This window comes from Uranotaenia lowii, chromosome 1 (genome assembly GCF_029784155.1).
Source record: "Uranotaenia lowii strain MFRU-FL chromosome 1, ASM2978415v1, whole genome shotgun sequence".
Classification (NCBI taxonomy): Eukaryota; Metazoa; Arthropoda; class Insecta; order Diptera; family Culicidae; genus Uranotaenia; species Uranotaenia lowii.
Window position 1 is genome coordinate 188,461,216 of NC_073691.1, and position 15,726 is coordinate 188,476,941.

A 15,726-nucleotide genomic window follows, 5' to 3' on the forward strand; every position below is an offset into this window, starting at 1 on the left:
ACAGTAAACAATAACATGAAATCATCCTTTTCCTTCAACAACAGCAACACTAACATTTCTGCCCTCTATCGCTAGACAATGATGAATTTGGTGTGAATTTCTTGCGATTTTTTATTTGAGCTGTTGACTTATTTACTCATTATTTTAACTTCTTTCCACATACTTTCTAATGTTATTCGAAATTTAAATCTTTAAAAAAACCAACAAACTGAAATGATCAGAAAAAAACAAATATTTGTGTTAAAAAAGAGACACCATTCATTTTTTATAGATTCAGTACACTCATCATCTTAGTCCTCCGGATCCATCGTAAATTCGTGAAGTGAACCTTCAGAATACTCCTCATGTTGGTCGTCCCGATCCGACGTAAAAAGAACCTTAAGAAAACTCTTCATGATGGTCCTCCCGAGTCAACTTAAATTCATGAAGTGAACCCTCAGAACACCCTTCATGTTGGTCCTCTCGATCCAACGTGAAGTAAACCTTCAGAACACTCTTCATGTTGGTCCACCTGCTCTAACTTAAATTTGGGAAGTGAGCCTTCAGATCACTCTTTATGTTGGTCCCCCGATCCAACGTAAATTCGTGAAGTGAACCTTCAGAACAGTTCTCAAGTTGGTCCTCCAGATCCAATTTATAGTAAACCCTCAGATACTCCTCAAGTCGATCCTCTCGATCCAACATAAAAAGAACCTTCAGAACGCTCTTCATGTTGGTCCTCCCTATCCAACGTAACTTCTTGAAGTGAACCTTCGAACACGCCTCAAGTTGGTCCTTCTGAAGCAACGTAAAATAAACTTTCAGAACACTCTTCATGTTGGTCCTCTCGCTCTAACGTAAATTCGTGAAGTGAACCTTCAAAACGCTCCTCATGTTGGTCCTCTCGATCCAACGTAAAATCATGAAGTGAACCTTCAGAACACTGCTCAAGTTGATTCTCTCGACTCAACGTAAAGTAAACCTTCAGAACACTTATTATGTTGGTCCTCCCGATCCAACGTACATACATAAAGTGAACCTTCAGATGGTCCGCACGATCCAAGGTAAATTCATGATGTGAACCTTCGTAATGCTCCTCATATTGGTCATCCCAATCCACGTAAAATTATGAATTAAACCTTCAGAATACTCCTCATGTTGGTCATCTCAATCCAGCGTAAAAAACCATAAGTACAATCTTCATATTAGTCCTCCCGATCCAACGTAAAGTAAACCTTCAGAACACTCCTCAAGTCGGTCCTCAAGATCCAACGTTAATTCGTGAAGTGCCCCTTCAGAAAACTCCTCAAGTTGATCCTCTTGATCCGACGGGACCTTCAACTGAAGATTGCAAGTCGGCTGACGATCGTTGACGACACTACAGCTCAGCCATCTTATGTGTATGCGTGTTGTAGGAAAAATTTAAGAAGTTACTGTCTCGGAATGGCATATCTGCTGAGAGAGTATCGTGCTCACGATTATCGGCTACATCGGATCCTTGTGATTTTACGGAAACATGAAATGATCAGTCTTATTAACATTGTTATATTGGTTTCATACATTATAATTTATCAGTTAAACTCATTCAGCTCAAATATCAATTTCAAGAATCCACCACCCTAAATACTTTCAAATTATTACTGATTGTCACCTTTTTAAATCATTTTTACTAGGGTTTTTAATAAGGTAAAAAGTCGAAGTGCCCACATGAAGTCTCACCGTCCTCAAGATGCCAGTGATCAATTGCAGCATCAGCTTCAACTACACCAGCAACAGTTGATGCAACAGCAACAGCAACAGCAACAACAGCAGACACAAGCAACGTAAACAGACGTCAAGGTGACAGCCAACAATCTGCATCAACAAACTCAAATAGGAAAGGAATAGTTAAAAAGCGACATAAAAGACATAAACAAGACTGGGTACGTGTGTTTACCATCAGCAAAAAACGAAGCAGTTTGAGACAATCTCCAAAATCGATGTGAAACCCGAAGACCTGGCAACAGTGAAGAGTGAAAAACCCGAAACCAAAATGAGCAAAAGCAAACAAACACAAATTTTCCCCCAAAAAAAAACCTAAGCAAATCACCGTAACCGAGGTTGTTTTCTAAAACAATTAGATGTGAATGATCCCACAGAATTAAAGAAAAAAAAACAATAAAATCAATCATCTTACTAAACGCAAATTTCAACACAACAGCACGACGAAAAACGAATAAAACTGGCTAGCCGAAGGGCCGATGGCTTCCGGCGGCACAGAATCGAAAGCAAAATGTCAAATTACAACTACGCTCATCGTATAAGTATGATCACAAGCATCAAAAAAGTAAGAAATCTATATACTTAAATATCCATATACACTAGAGATGAAACCGGGAGCGCGAAGTTTTTGAAAACTTCGAACCCGAACATTTAGCCAATACTTCCGTGATTTATCCTTGAATTGTGAAAGGAAAACTTGCAGAAGCAAACAAAAAGAACTCTATTCTACTATTTTAGCGTGTAAGAGAAAAATAAGTAAAGGGTTTTGTATACTTTTTGTTGTTGACATTTCTACACATTAGGGTTGGGAAGATCTGTTTCTCTATTTCATGTTCTCATTCGCTAGAGATTAAGAACTGGAGTCGAGTGAAAAAAGGAAAGTAAACCAGTGTTGCCAGTTTGCGCGAAATTTTTATCACATATGTAAATATAGCGGATAAGGTCATTGAAAAAAAAACCGGCAAATTCTTTTAAACTGTTTTTAGCAAACTGAAACTTACAATCGAGAAGAAAAAACACAGACACCGGAACGCATTTCTAGTTGGCAGTGTGGCCAGATTACCGAAAAACAAAAAAAAACACTAAACGAAAAATGTAAACTCAAAATGAATGGGCGTGGCCTTCTTTTATTAGCCAAGTCAGAATCTGACTCAAAACGGAAACCTGTTGTAGACAGAAATTATAACGAAAGTGTGTTAGCAAAAGAAAGCATCTGTGTCAATCATCGGTTACCCAGTTAGATATCAAGAAGAATAAGAGAAAGGAAAAGCAACTTGATTCGCCCGCCATTTCGTTCAACTTTGCAGACCTAAGCTATCCCTTGGCTGCTTCGATTTTGTTTCCCCTAAAGTTTTCCCTTTTTTCTAACGCTCTTGAAATCGGAATCCATTTATGCAAATCACAAGCTTAGGAGTCTCTTTCTCAGCTCTCTGTAGATATCTTTTGAATCTGTCCAGTATTATCGTAGCCCAGTCAAGAACGGGAATAGATTTTTAACGAAAGATGTTCAAAACAAACCCTGTAAGCAACTTTTTCTACACAATTTGCATTCACTGAAAGAAAACATACTCACATACAATTTCTCTTTCCTCTGAAGTTAGACAAAGAAAAATAAAAGCAAACGCAAACACCTGTAGAATAAAAAAAGTCGTTACCTAACCCTTTAATCTCTCACTCACACACACACAAACGGTAAATGACGAAGAAAATAACATGGTTGTACCTAGATCTTAAGTGTTGATCGATGTCCCTAATTCTATATATATACATATATATTATTACCATTATATAAGAGGAATCTTTCCAGAAATACCATGCATTACACATAAAAAAAAATAATTAAAAACCATAACAAATGTGACAAAGGATATATATTATTATATATTTAAATGGTAAGGAAAGACAAACAAAAACACAAGTTAAATTCTGCAAAGCAAATCAGCGTATTTAGATTGTTGCATCAAAAAACCAAAAACTACGAAACTGAAACTTCTATTCGTTTGTTCAGCTCAAACAATGAAACCCGAGAATGCCAATTGATTTTAAATCTTTCGATAACCAAGGTTGTTTTTTAATCTTACTCTGAGAGATAGAAGTTGTAGGAAATGGAAATCCGGAAGCAAATCCAGTATATATATACACACATACACAATTCCTAAGAAAAAAGCTCAAATTATTACTATAATTCTCATCATTATTATGATTATTCGATTCGACACTGAATTTTTAAAACCTATATGGACAAAAAGAAATCACTCGAGAAAATCAAAAGGCAATAACTCGCTCACTCAAATGAAACAAAAAACAAAAGTTATTTAATAAACAATTGAACTTAACAAAAGCAACTGGAAAAGAGGAAAACCGCTAATCTTTTCTGAAAATATAGTCTACACTTTTCTTATTGGACGTGCTAGATAAAACAACAGAAAAAAAGAAGAAAAGAATTAAAATAAACGTGTAAAATTTTAATCAGTTCTAACTTCACTTCACACACACACAAAAATACACTCACTCTCAGCAACAGTGAAGGAATAAATATGCCTCGAGGTGGACGAATATTACCTTTGAAGGCAAGAGCAAATCAAAATAAAAGAAAACATAACGAAACGGTATATATTTTGAAGGATAATTATTTCTCGTTGTGTTAGGAAGCGTAGAAGGGAAAAATGCGTGATCAAAACCAAATCTGGCGCGGAATGAACTTTGAAACAAAACAGTAGTGAACGAGAATATTTAAATTTAATCTGTAGCTTTTCTATTGATTGTGATATTAGTTCAAAATCGGTGAGTGAAAAAAATGAGAAACAAAGAGATTAAAAAATTATATACAAAGATAACAGTAAATAAAAAACAGTTTATCAGGAAGTGTAATCAAAAACATGAAACGAAAATGGTAGTTCAATTTCCCGGAATTTGATGATTTCCGTTCCGCTCAAAGCGAACCAACAGTTACCAGACAGAAGTAGCTTTTGGCCCGGTACTGTATTGGGGAATGATTGACTCATACAAGCGCTCGGTATGCAGAAAAAAAACTCTCTGAAAACTAGAGGGGTCATTTTTCGAACCAAACAACATTCGTGAAAAGTTTTATTTTACGATTCAAAGCTTACTTCGATTCAAAAAAAATACACACTCTGAAAACCAGCCGGTGTATTTTTAAAACCAAATGACATTCGTGTGAAGTTTCAGCTTTAAATTCAAAGCTTGCTTCGATTGAAAAGTTACACTCTGGAAACCAGCTGGAATACTTTTCAAACCAAACGGCATTCGTGTAAAATTTCAATGTTCACAATTGACCACGTTTTTCAATCGTTGTTGATGGAAAATTTTGCATTTTAAGTTTATTTTAGTAATGGTTTGAGCGAGTGGGTGGATCGAAATCACAAAGAAAGACCGAGAGCTCACGTAGAGCTCTAGTTTCGCATATCTAAGGTCCACGTGAAGAAAGTCTATTGAACAGGAATTGAAAAAGCTTCACGACAAATAACATAAAGACACATATTGGGATTTTTATTTCCTAAATTGTAGAATACAACCACAGAAGACTGAGTCAATTTGGGGTCATTTTTGAATTTCTCAAACTCTAGGGTCTAAAAAGCTTCGTTTTGGTTCAAAATTCATACAAGATTTTTCGCATAATTTTTAAAAATCATTTACATGAGTAAATTTGAACTTTGAGGTTTATATGGGAAAATTCAATGTTTTGTACTCAAAAATCAACATAATTTTTGTTTCTACTATAGAACCGAGCCTGCTAATGGCTTTTGTGCCAATTTTTTTAAATTCTCTATAGGAAATTTTTCACTGAATTACATTGTCAAAGACTGTAGTTAGCTGTTTAAAAGGGGTATGTATTTCGGCATTGAAAAACAATAAATTCAATTGACATCACTGTTGGTGCCTCGCGGAGTATTGCATGAAAAGAAGCCTTGCAATACCTCGCTAGGCACTCAGCAGTGATGCCAATTGAATTTATGGTTTCCCAGCATAACATAAATTCGCATAAGAAATGTTAGCTCAAATCGTTAAAAATGATAATGCGAATCGCAATTCTTCCAAATAAATGAACGATCGTAAAAATCGGTAATTTTAGTCGGTATGAATCGGATATGATAAAAAGTCCGCCATGTTTGTAAATTTGTTTTCTCGCGCGAAATTCAAGTGAGAAAACAACCTTGTTCCTCTCTCTGCGATAAGCAGTGCAACCAGATTGCTAAAAATCAGATGGTTGATTGGAAAAATTTGAGAAGCATCAAATATTGTAGCTGGCATTGCATGCATTTAGAGCAAAACTCTCTCGCATACCTTCTGGATGTACGAATAAGATGTTGAATATCGTCCATGTATGTATAATTCTTATCGCTTAAGCAAGAAGTTGAAAATATGTATGTAACTTGTGCAGGTAAATGCTGTTTTTTTCGAGTTTTTTGCGATGATTCAATAATATATATTAAATGTATAATAAAGTTTGTTGCGAAATACCTCTATCCAATACCTAATAACTTTTTTGTCTAACTATATGCGAAGCTACGGCCTCCGACAAAGTTGTTCAGCGAAAAATTTCCTTTAGAGAATGTATAAATTGAAAAACCATAAGCATTCTCGGTTTCATAGAAGAAACAATAAGGATGATGATTCTTCAGTACAAAATATTCAATTTCCCTAAAAAAACCTAAAAGTTCAAATTTTCTCATGTAAATGTTACTTAAAAATTCTGCAAAAAATCATGGATGAGTTTTGAACCAAAACGAAACTTTTCAGACCCCAGAAAAGTTTGAGAAATTCAAAAATGATCCTAAATCAACTCAGTCTACTACCATAGGATTACCGAATTATAATCGAAGTCCGGTATTTTTTATCAAATCAGCTTACAGTCAATCATCTTCCAATCAAACTAGGCGACAAAATTTATTGGAAAATCGGTTCCTTCTATTTGTTCAACCATCGGACAGCAAACTAAAACATAAGATTAAAGCTACAATCCACATGAATCTATACGCAAAAAAGAGTAATTAAAAAAACAAACACGAATCGAAAGTCCGAGATCCAGAAAACTGTGGCCTAAAATAAGAGAATTCATAGAGTTTTATTCACACTACTACTGTATTGTACTAACGACATTTACCATTTACCATCCACTTACCACTTTTCTTCTCGTTAAGTTTGCAGAATTTCACAGAAATCAAACTATGAACACTTAAGTTGAATTTCGGTTAGCAATTCGATTAGCAAAAAAAAAGTAAAAACTCGTCCCGTACCAGAAATTATGCGAAGGACAAAACATATACATAAACACACGAAAGAAAAACTTTAGGAGAATGAAACATGATAATTACAATGAAAGAAAAATGAGATAATAGTTGAAACATATCAGTTTTCTAGAAGCAAACACAAAAGAAAAAATGTATTTAAACACAAAAGTAATCTTAAATGAAGCAAGAAGAAATTACCAAGAACAAGATAAGATTGATATTAAAGTGTAAATTTTTAAAATGAAACCATTGAACACGTTAAGAAGACGCAACCTATTCTGTAATTATAGTACGGTAACGTTTAAATGAAATAAAAGGCTCTCGTACTTTTAAGACATGGAAGGAAAAATACGAACAGTGTTGTACCTTAAATTAATCTACAAAATGGATAGTTGTGTATAGGCTAAAGGTTAATTTTCGAGAAAAAATTAAACACGTCAAGATAATAGAAAACGCTGTCGAAAGCGAACTGGTTCCAGTTCGATGAGTGTACCTTAGTCAGGGTGAAATGGAAGCAGAGAAGGAGGAACGTGCGGAAGAAATTCCAAAGGAATGTAACAAACAATAACCTAAAGTGTTGCCAAAAAAAACATAACAAATGAAATCGAAAACAGCCCACGTTGTAAATGTGATTGTACATCGGACATTTTTGTAAGCAAATTTTTCGCACTCAAACTTTACAAAATAAAAGAAACCAACCAGAAAAAGATTATAATGGACAAAAAAGACATAAGAACCTTGTTGCCAATATGGCTGATTGGCCACCCTGAAGGAAGCAAAAACACACACAAAAAAACAGTGAAAACATTGAAAAGTAATATTATATGACAATCCTGCACCTTAAAAATGGCGAACGTGAAACAGAAGTAAGCAGAAAAAAAAAACAAAAAACTTTTAAAAAGAATCCCTAACTTAAATCCCGGCGAGCGGCAACACGCCGCCGTCGCACTTTTGTACTTGTTTGTAAATAGGATGCCCACACCTGGCCATGACTGTCTCATAACCAAAGGAAGATAAATAAGGAAAATCGCAAACGTCAGTCGATGTGTCTCCAACGCTCGAAATCTCTGGCTGTCTTACTCTCTTTCCTCGCGCGCGCGCTCTTCACTTCCGTTCTCGTTCTCGTTGAAGCGTTTGGGCTTCAATGTTCAAAGCAGCCAACACTTTCTTTGAGTGGTTACAGACAGAAAACAAAAGATAGGAAAGACAAAAAATAGCTGTAAATTGAATACAAACACACAAACACAACAACATTCAAGAGTTCTATACAACAACGACGCTTGCTGTGCTTCGCTACCGTAGAAACACGATGCAAGAGAGAGTTTGTTTTTTCTCCTCGGAAAGTCGTCGGGTAGCCGTTCTCGTTCAAGTTATGATCTTTGTTAATGTTTATTTATTTTCGATAAGGAGTTACCTAGGACGAACGAATAAATTAATACCTGCTGAATTTTAGTTTTTCTTAGATTTAAGCGATTAAACATTCAATTTGTTTTTAATTTTATGTAAGCTACTAGCGATAAGTTAGGTGAATTGAACTTAAGATTTGTTTTCATTTTGTTTGTGTGTGGTCGTGTTTAACGCGTTGCTATGGAGATATATTAACAACTACCTAACTAAGTCATATGTGTTGGGTGGGCTCATGTTCGTTTTTCACAGCAGATTTCATCTTTTAAACTACAGTGTCGGACAAAACATTAAAACCACTGCTCAAACAAAAACAGAAAGTGACGAAACTTAGAGAAAAATAATCAGGTCCAGTGTTTTAATCCATTTAAAATATTGTATTTGCATTGTTCAAAGAAATTTATAGAATCTGTAGTTAAACAACAAGAATGTTCGCTGATGAATATGTTGAAAAACTTCAAGAGTTAGTACTTGGTCGTGTAACCTTTGTTACGCATCATTTCACGCACCCGGTTTGGCATGGATTCCACCAGCTTCTGGCACGTGGTGACAGGGATGGCGTACCAACAAGCTTGGATCCTCTCCCACAATTCCTGCTTATTTTTCCACTTCTTCGTGTACACCGACCTTTTCACGATCTTCCATACATTTTCTATAGGATTAAGATCCGATGACTGCGCTGGCCACTCCATGACATCGACTTTGTTATCCTGGAACCACTTTTTGACGGTCTTGGCAGAATGTTTCGGATCGTTATCCTGCATGAAATGCCATTTCAGGGGCATCTCCCACTCGGCGTGTGGCAGCATAACATCCCTTAGGATTTGAGCGTAGAGGTTCTAATCCATGATCTTATCCACCCAATACAGGGGGCCAAATCCAAACCGGGAGAAGCACCCCAACACGATAGTATTTCCTCCTCCATGCTTGAAAGTCTTCTTGGTATACTGTGGCATGTAAGCGCAGGTTGTTGGACGATGAACCTGTGGAATTTGTCTTCAAATTCACGGACTAAAGAAGGACGCAGCGTATTTTGGACGCTTCGTTCGTAAAATGGCTTCCGTCTGATGGCGACGTTGACACAAGATTGACGAGAGACCAACCGTTGTTCGTCGACGGACCGTCATCGAAGAGAGGATTCGCTTATGAGGTCGACGAATTGGCATGATGGGTTGCCAATTCACTAGATAATGACACATTTTGCCAATAAATCAATTTCCTCCCAAATTCATCAATATCCCACAGAACCCAAGTTTTTCCGTCAGAGCCGCTGAGGTTTACCTTGTTCTCATCCGACCACAGTGTACAGTAATACCTACCTCGATATAAAGCAACGAAATTTTTTTTTTCGTTGCTTTATATCGAAGTTACGTTATATCGAAACACTACTAAAAATGGTCCTTTGGAGCATCGATAGTGATCGTAAATGTGAAAAAGTTGATTCTTAATTCTGTTTGTGCGGATTTAAGAAACGTAAAAAAAAATATTTTTGTCACAAACTCAACAATTTTGTTTGATTAATTTCGACAAACATTTTCAGAAACAGTTAAAGTGATGATTCCGACAAACATACATATTTTTCACAATTTTACAATTAAGTTAAATCTGTTCTCCTACTATTTTGTCCATAACTTTTGACCAAATCCGCCGCAATGAAAATTGCATATTAAGCGGCCAACCGTTCTCCTCTGCATATTTGATAGCCACATCAAAACCGTTCAAAGCGGACTGCTCTAACTTTCGTGAACAACTGTCATCTTCTTGTAAACTCGATTGTGTCTGGAGATGTAAATTACCATTATTATTAATGATAACATCAATGATAAAAAAAAAAGATTTTTAGAAACTTACAGGCAGTGTATCGTCTATTATTGACTGCGAACCCTCCACATTGTTATCCTCGTCTGGATGATTAGGATGCAGGATACTTGAAACGATTTCGTCATCATTTAACGTCGCGTATTCAGCATCTTCTTCGTCGATCTCTTCCGTCTTAGCAAGTTTCGCTGCAATTCCGTTCCACCTTTCTCTGAGAACAGACAGTGGTAACTCGTTCCCAATTTCAGAAGGGTTGTACAACAAGTTCCAAGACTTCTGGATAGCTTCTGCGGACACTGAATCCCATGATTGTGCAACCCAATAGATTGCATCCTTAATGTTTATTTTTTTATGTTTTCGTCGAACTCTCCACCTCGACCTTGAATTTCACGCATCATTAGATTTCTGTACCGTGACTTAATCATTCGAATTATGATCTGGTCTATTGGCTGTATTGCCGCAGTGGTATTCGGTGGTAAAAATATGGTGAAGACCGACCCATCTTCGGTTTTCAGCTTATCTGCATTAAAATGCGCAGAATAATTATCTAAAACAAGAACAGCTTTGATAGGTAAACAGATTCTTCAAGAAACTTGGTGATTTTTGGCACAAACTGCTCAAAAAACCATTCTTTAAATAAAGTTCTGGTCATCAAGGCGTTCTTGGAGGACCTGTAGTATTCTGGCAGCTCTTTAATGTTTTTCAACGCTCGTGGTTTCGCGAATTTCCCTATCATCACCAATGGAAGTTTGAAACTACCATCCACATTGTTACATGGCATGAAAGTAATCCTCTCCTTACTGATTTTCCGACCAGGTGCTGATCTGGCATCCTGCTCAACTAATGTTGCAATCATAAAAACTTATTTGAATAAAAGAATACATGCCCTAACATCACTTCAGCTTAAGCAACTTATCTATAGGTGCAAATATAGTCATTAAAATTTGAAATTGAGATACATGCTCTAGGCTGGATTTTCAAAAGCACAAAAGCGACTATCACAATACTGAAAGTACTGGAGTTACATTTTCAACGCTTGCGCTCATTCGCTCTTTATGCCTCTGAGAATTTACCGCAAGGCTCATAAACAACATTATTATATTTTTATGACAAAAAAGTATTGAAATTAAACATATTTATTCAAATTAGAAACATTTTTAAAAGTTACGTAATACAGAGGCAAAAGTTGCTTTATATTGGGTTACGTTATATCGAGGTTGCTTTAAAAAGAGGTTGCTTTATATCGAGGTATTACTGTATTTCGTAACTGCTTCTCCTACTCTGAACCGATCCAATCGAAATGGTCTTGTGCGAACTTTATCCGCGCCTTCAGATGTTTCCAGTCCAGATGAACGTCCAGTCGTTTTGGATTTTTTGCGGTCGCGGAGGACATAAAACACGAAAGTTTTAGAGCGTCTCAAGTACTCTGCGATTTCGCGTTGGCTGCTGCCTGCCTTGGCCATTGTCCACTGTGTTTCCGTACAATTAGGTGCGCGACCCATTTTTCGTTGAATGCCACTAGAATTCGAGAATTAAAACTTACATACTTCTTGTTTACATGATAAAAACTCACTAGGATCCGCAAAACACAAAATGCCACCGAGAAACAATCAATTTTCTTCAAAATTCGGTCGAAGCAACACTTAATAGCCAAAACGAGGAACTGGTCCTATATTTTGTCGCATTGGTTTTCAACTTTTGACAGCTATCAGTGCGTTTAGCTAAAATGGGTTGCTTTGATTGGGTTAAGCAAGCGGTTTTCAATGTTTTTACACTAGTATAAGTCCTCGTGCTAAGTTTCACATAAATCATATTTGAATTGGCAGTTAAAAGCTATTTTGATTTTTTTTTTCACATAAGAGTGGTCTAAATGATTTGTACGACACTGTATAGAGACTTAATTTTTTTAAATTCAAATTCTTTAAATCAAATCTAATAATTCTGTCTTGATACATTTCGCGCCTGAAAATATCAAATCTTTGAGATCCATCGATGATGGATATTTTCAGAGAAACATGAGGAACAAAGAACAGAAAGAACATAAGCCGTAAATACCGTGAATTTCTCGAAACAGATACAACGGTTCTTCGACAGGACTTGAACCCGCAATCAGCACTTCAGTACAACGACGCGTAAGCCAATTACACCACGGTTAACGTCATAGAATCGCCCGATGCGAGCGTACAAGTTCAGCTCAATCGGTCGACTGCTGAAACTTCTATAGATACACTCCACGTATATCTCGCATGCAGGGTTGCCAACTTTTTTTTAAATAATCAGGGACTGGTAAAAAAATCAGAATACATAAAAAGTAGCGGAAATTTAGCTCAAAGTGATGACTTTTTTTTCGGTGATCGTTGCTCCACATTTTCACTTTAGTAATGGTATCTAATGCTGTTCCTTTTTACCCGGCTTATTTTCAAAAATTAGGGAAATTCAATGGCTTATTAGGTTGTCAGACTGAACCTCGAAAAATCAGGGAAAACCTGAAAATTAGGGGCATTGACATCTCTGCTCGTATGTGTTCTTGCCTCCTATTAACGCACCGGCACTAAATTTTACTTCGGAGTCCGGATTTCCGAGTTCCAACAAAGAAAAGTGAACTGTGGAGAGCAGATATTCCACTTGTATGCCAATGTTAGTATATGTTAGATTGTTGCCATTCGATAGCCCCTCGCCCATTCTTCGCCCGCGTCCTGCTGTCACATCAGCGATCAGCCAGTCAGTCATCAATTGATCCTCCTCGAGTAAGGACTCCGCGAACGCGCAGTATCAACCTCCTCGGGGCGCAGGCGTTCTCCCTCCCGGCAAGCCGGTGCATCGGGTCAGGCAGTGACACAAGAACAGGTATGTCCTCCAAAGTAGAACCCACATGAACTACTAGTTTGTCGGAAGTTTGTGTTTTGTTGCCAATTCACCAGCGACGTTTCTAAAAAATTTAAAAAATGGACAATATTGATCTCTATCATCGCCAGAGATGCCAATGTGCCTGATTTTCGAGGCTCAGCCTGACAACCTGATAAGCCATTGGATGTCCTTGATTTTTGAAAATAAGCCTGATTTTGCCTGATTTTTTTGCGAATACGATGAAAAATGTGTATTAAGGAACTGATCATTGCTAAAGTGAAAATTTGGAGCGACGACCAAAAAAAAGTCATAACTTTGAACTAAATTTCCGTAACTTTGACGTAACCTGAGTTTTTTTTTCAAAAGTGCCTGATTTTAAAAAAAAAGTTGGCAACCCTGATCCCCACCCATCGACTCGGGATTTCAGCCGAGCGTGCACATGGTCGATTGCTTCGGTCTTGCCGCTACTTACCTACGATTAAATCGATGAAGCAATCAGTGCTGCTCAACAGTGTTGTCAGATCTACGGATTTATCCTTAGATCTAAGAATTTCAAGCGTTTTTATGGAGCTACGGAGCGATGCTCAAAATTTAAGGGTTTTCAGCATTTCCTACGGATTTTCTACGAATTATCGAAAAAATTATAGGGATTCTGCGGATAAACGAAAATTCTCAATGACGGTAAAAAAAAAGGTCATCAAGTTTCATTTTGACAAAATCAATACATTTTTCGATTTTCGTCAAACCTACGGATTCGAGTGGTTTGCAATCTGGCAACGCTGCTGCTCAAGGTTCCGAGCAGATCGGTTACACAGGGAGGTGCTGCTGAAACAAGAGGTGATAGAGAAACAAGAGAGATCAATAGGAAGCAAGAACACGTGCGAGAAAAAGGTATATGAAGTGGAAGGTCCAGCAGTCGACCGATTGAGCTCGACTTGTACGCTCGCGTCGGTCGATTCCATCACGTTCACCGTGGTGAAGTTGTCTAATGCGCCGTTGTACTGAAGCGGAGAAACGGGTTCAAGTCCTGTCAGTGAGCCGTTGTATCTTTTTCGAGAAATTCATGATAATTACGGTGTATGTTTTTTCTTTTCTTTGATCCTCATGTTTCTCTGAAAATTCTCATCCTCTTGAAAACTTTCAAATCTTTTTTTAATGTTGAAAACAAATTCAAAATAAAATGCGGAAAAATATTTTTGATTCCAAGCACTTCCAAATTCACGAACCATTGGCTAAAGGTAGTTGAAATATTTTCCTAGTGAGCAAACACGAGCGTTGATATTGAAAAAAATTTCAACGATTATTCTTAAACTGATCTGTGTTTTAAACCCTCATCGGGACGCTATGCCCCAAGGAACTGGTTTTCTCTCGGCTGTCCCTGTTCTAGTCCCTGATCCATTTTTGTTAAGTTAGTGGCTACTGTAGTTCAATTGTTATACAAGTTCAAAACTTGACCCTTTTCTTTATCGATTAAGTTAGTTAAGGTTAACCAAAATGCCAAAACGTCCGTGTAGGTTAAAAACGGTATAGTCGCGAAGCTGAAAGAGAACGAAACAAACTGTCAAAGACATCCTCTAGCGTAACAACAAAAATATTCTTTATTAGCGTTTATTGACCGAAACTTTCGTCCAATCTCTGTTCTGTGTGTACATTGTTAGTAGATAAATAAGTTTTGTTCGCGTCACAAATTTTTGGCGAACACATAATGCGATAATCAAGCTTTTCGAAAGATGATATCCCATAATCGTAACCCCCGGACAACCAGTCGATTCTTTGAGCTTACTACCTTTGCAGAATCCAAATTTTCTTGATTGTTAATCTTAAGTGATTGTGAGTAAATATAATTATACGTAAGCATTTTAATCGAGTATATTTATTGCATCATACAGACAAGCCGCAAGCATACAAGAGAAAGAAAAAAACTAACTGCAAACGATACCTTGAAGAAGCTGAAATTACAACCCGAAACGTTATCAGACAGATAGCAGATTCAAAAACCAATCACAACTACAAGCGTTTGTTTATTAGGAAATATTACGAATGAAGAGAACCAACAGCAGAGCAGCAAAGTGAGAAGAAAACATAAACAAAAATGGCGGCAACTTGACAGCTAATTGCCTTTATGGATGTTGGTAAACAACAAGAGAAATGAAATAAAAGACATACAAAAATAACGGCAATCCTGACACGGAATCGATTCAATGTTTTAACTGTTAGTTTTTAAAACCTTACCCAAAACCCAACACATTAAGAACACATCAAAACTCGGAACAGTCGAAAACGAGGATGATTGCAAAGGACAGAGACACTCCAATAAAATCACATCAAACTGAAACAGACATTAAACGAAAACATTCACAGTTACTTAGAAACAAGCAAAACAACAAACACACAACCTGGGTAGTTTTATTTAAGACGATGGGAATAAAATCTGCGTGATGTATGCCATATGTTTTGAAACTAAAACAAAAAGGAAAAAAAACATTTGAAACCAACAACTGCAACCAGAACACAGACAGACAGATGTACAGTACGGACAGAATGAAACAAACAAAACAAAAAAATGAGAAAAACAAGAAAAAAGGCTATTATTGAGATAGTTTTTAGATTTACCATATGATTGTTCAAACTAAATGAAAAAAAAACAAAGTAAAATTTTAAAAAG

The 15,726-nt window shown here is 36.7% G+C and overlaps 2 protein-coding genes across 6 annotated transcripts in view; one reads left to right on the forward strand and one right to left on the reverse strand.

Annotated features, from left to right (window-relative positions):
- The window catches only part of LOC129740513 (serine-rich adhesin for platelets), a 420,359-nt gene extending 404,650 nt beyond the window's left edge, over window positions 1-15,709 (forward strand). For 3 of the 5 annotated variants that reach the window (XM_055732213.1, XM_055732228.1, XM_055732220.1), the window contains exon 12: window positions 1,653-15,709. In XM_055732213.1, coding sequence (XP_055588188.1) covers window positions 1,653-1,806 — 154 coding nt within the window. In that variant the 3' untranslated portion in view covers window positions 1,807-15,709. The remainder of the gene's footprint in view (window positions 1-1,652) is intronic. The other 2 variants (XM_055732236.1, XM_055732244.1) reach the window with 2 other exon arrangements.
- Window positions 9,236-15,726, reverse strand: part of LOC129738228 (uncharacterized) — a 53,558-nt gene continuing 47,067 nt past the window's right edge. Inside the window, exons 5-7 of the mRNA XM_055729418.1 lie at window positions 10,626-10,734; window positions 10,248-10,425; window positions 9,236-9,379 (exon numbers count right to left, since the gene is read on the reverse strand). Coding sequence (XP_055585393.1) covers window positions 9,236-9,379; window positions 10,248-10,425; window positions 10,626-10,734 — 431 coding nt within the window. The remainder of the gene's footprint in view (window positions 9,380-10,247; window positions 10,426-10,625; window positions 10,735-15,726) is intronic.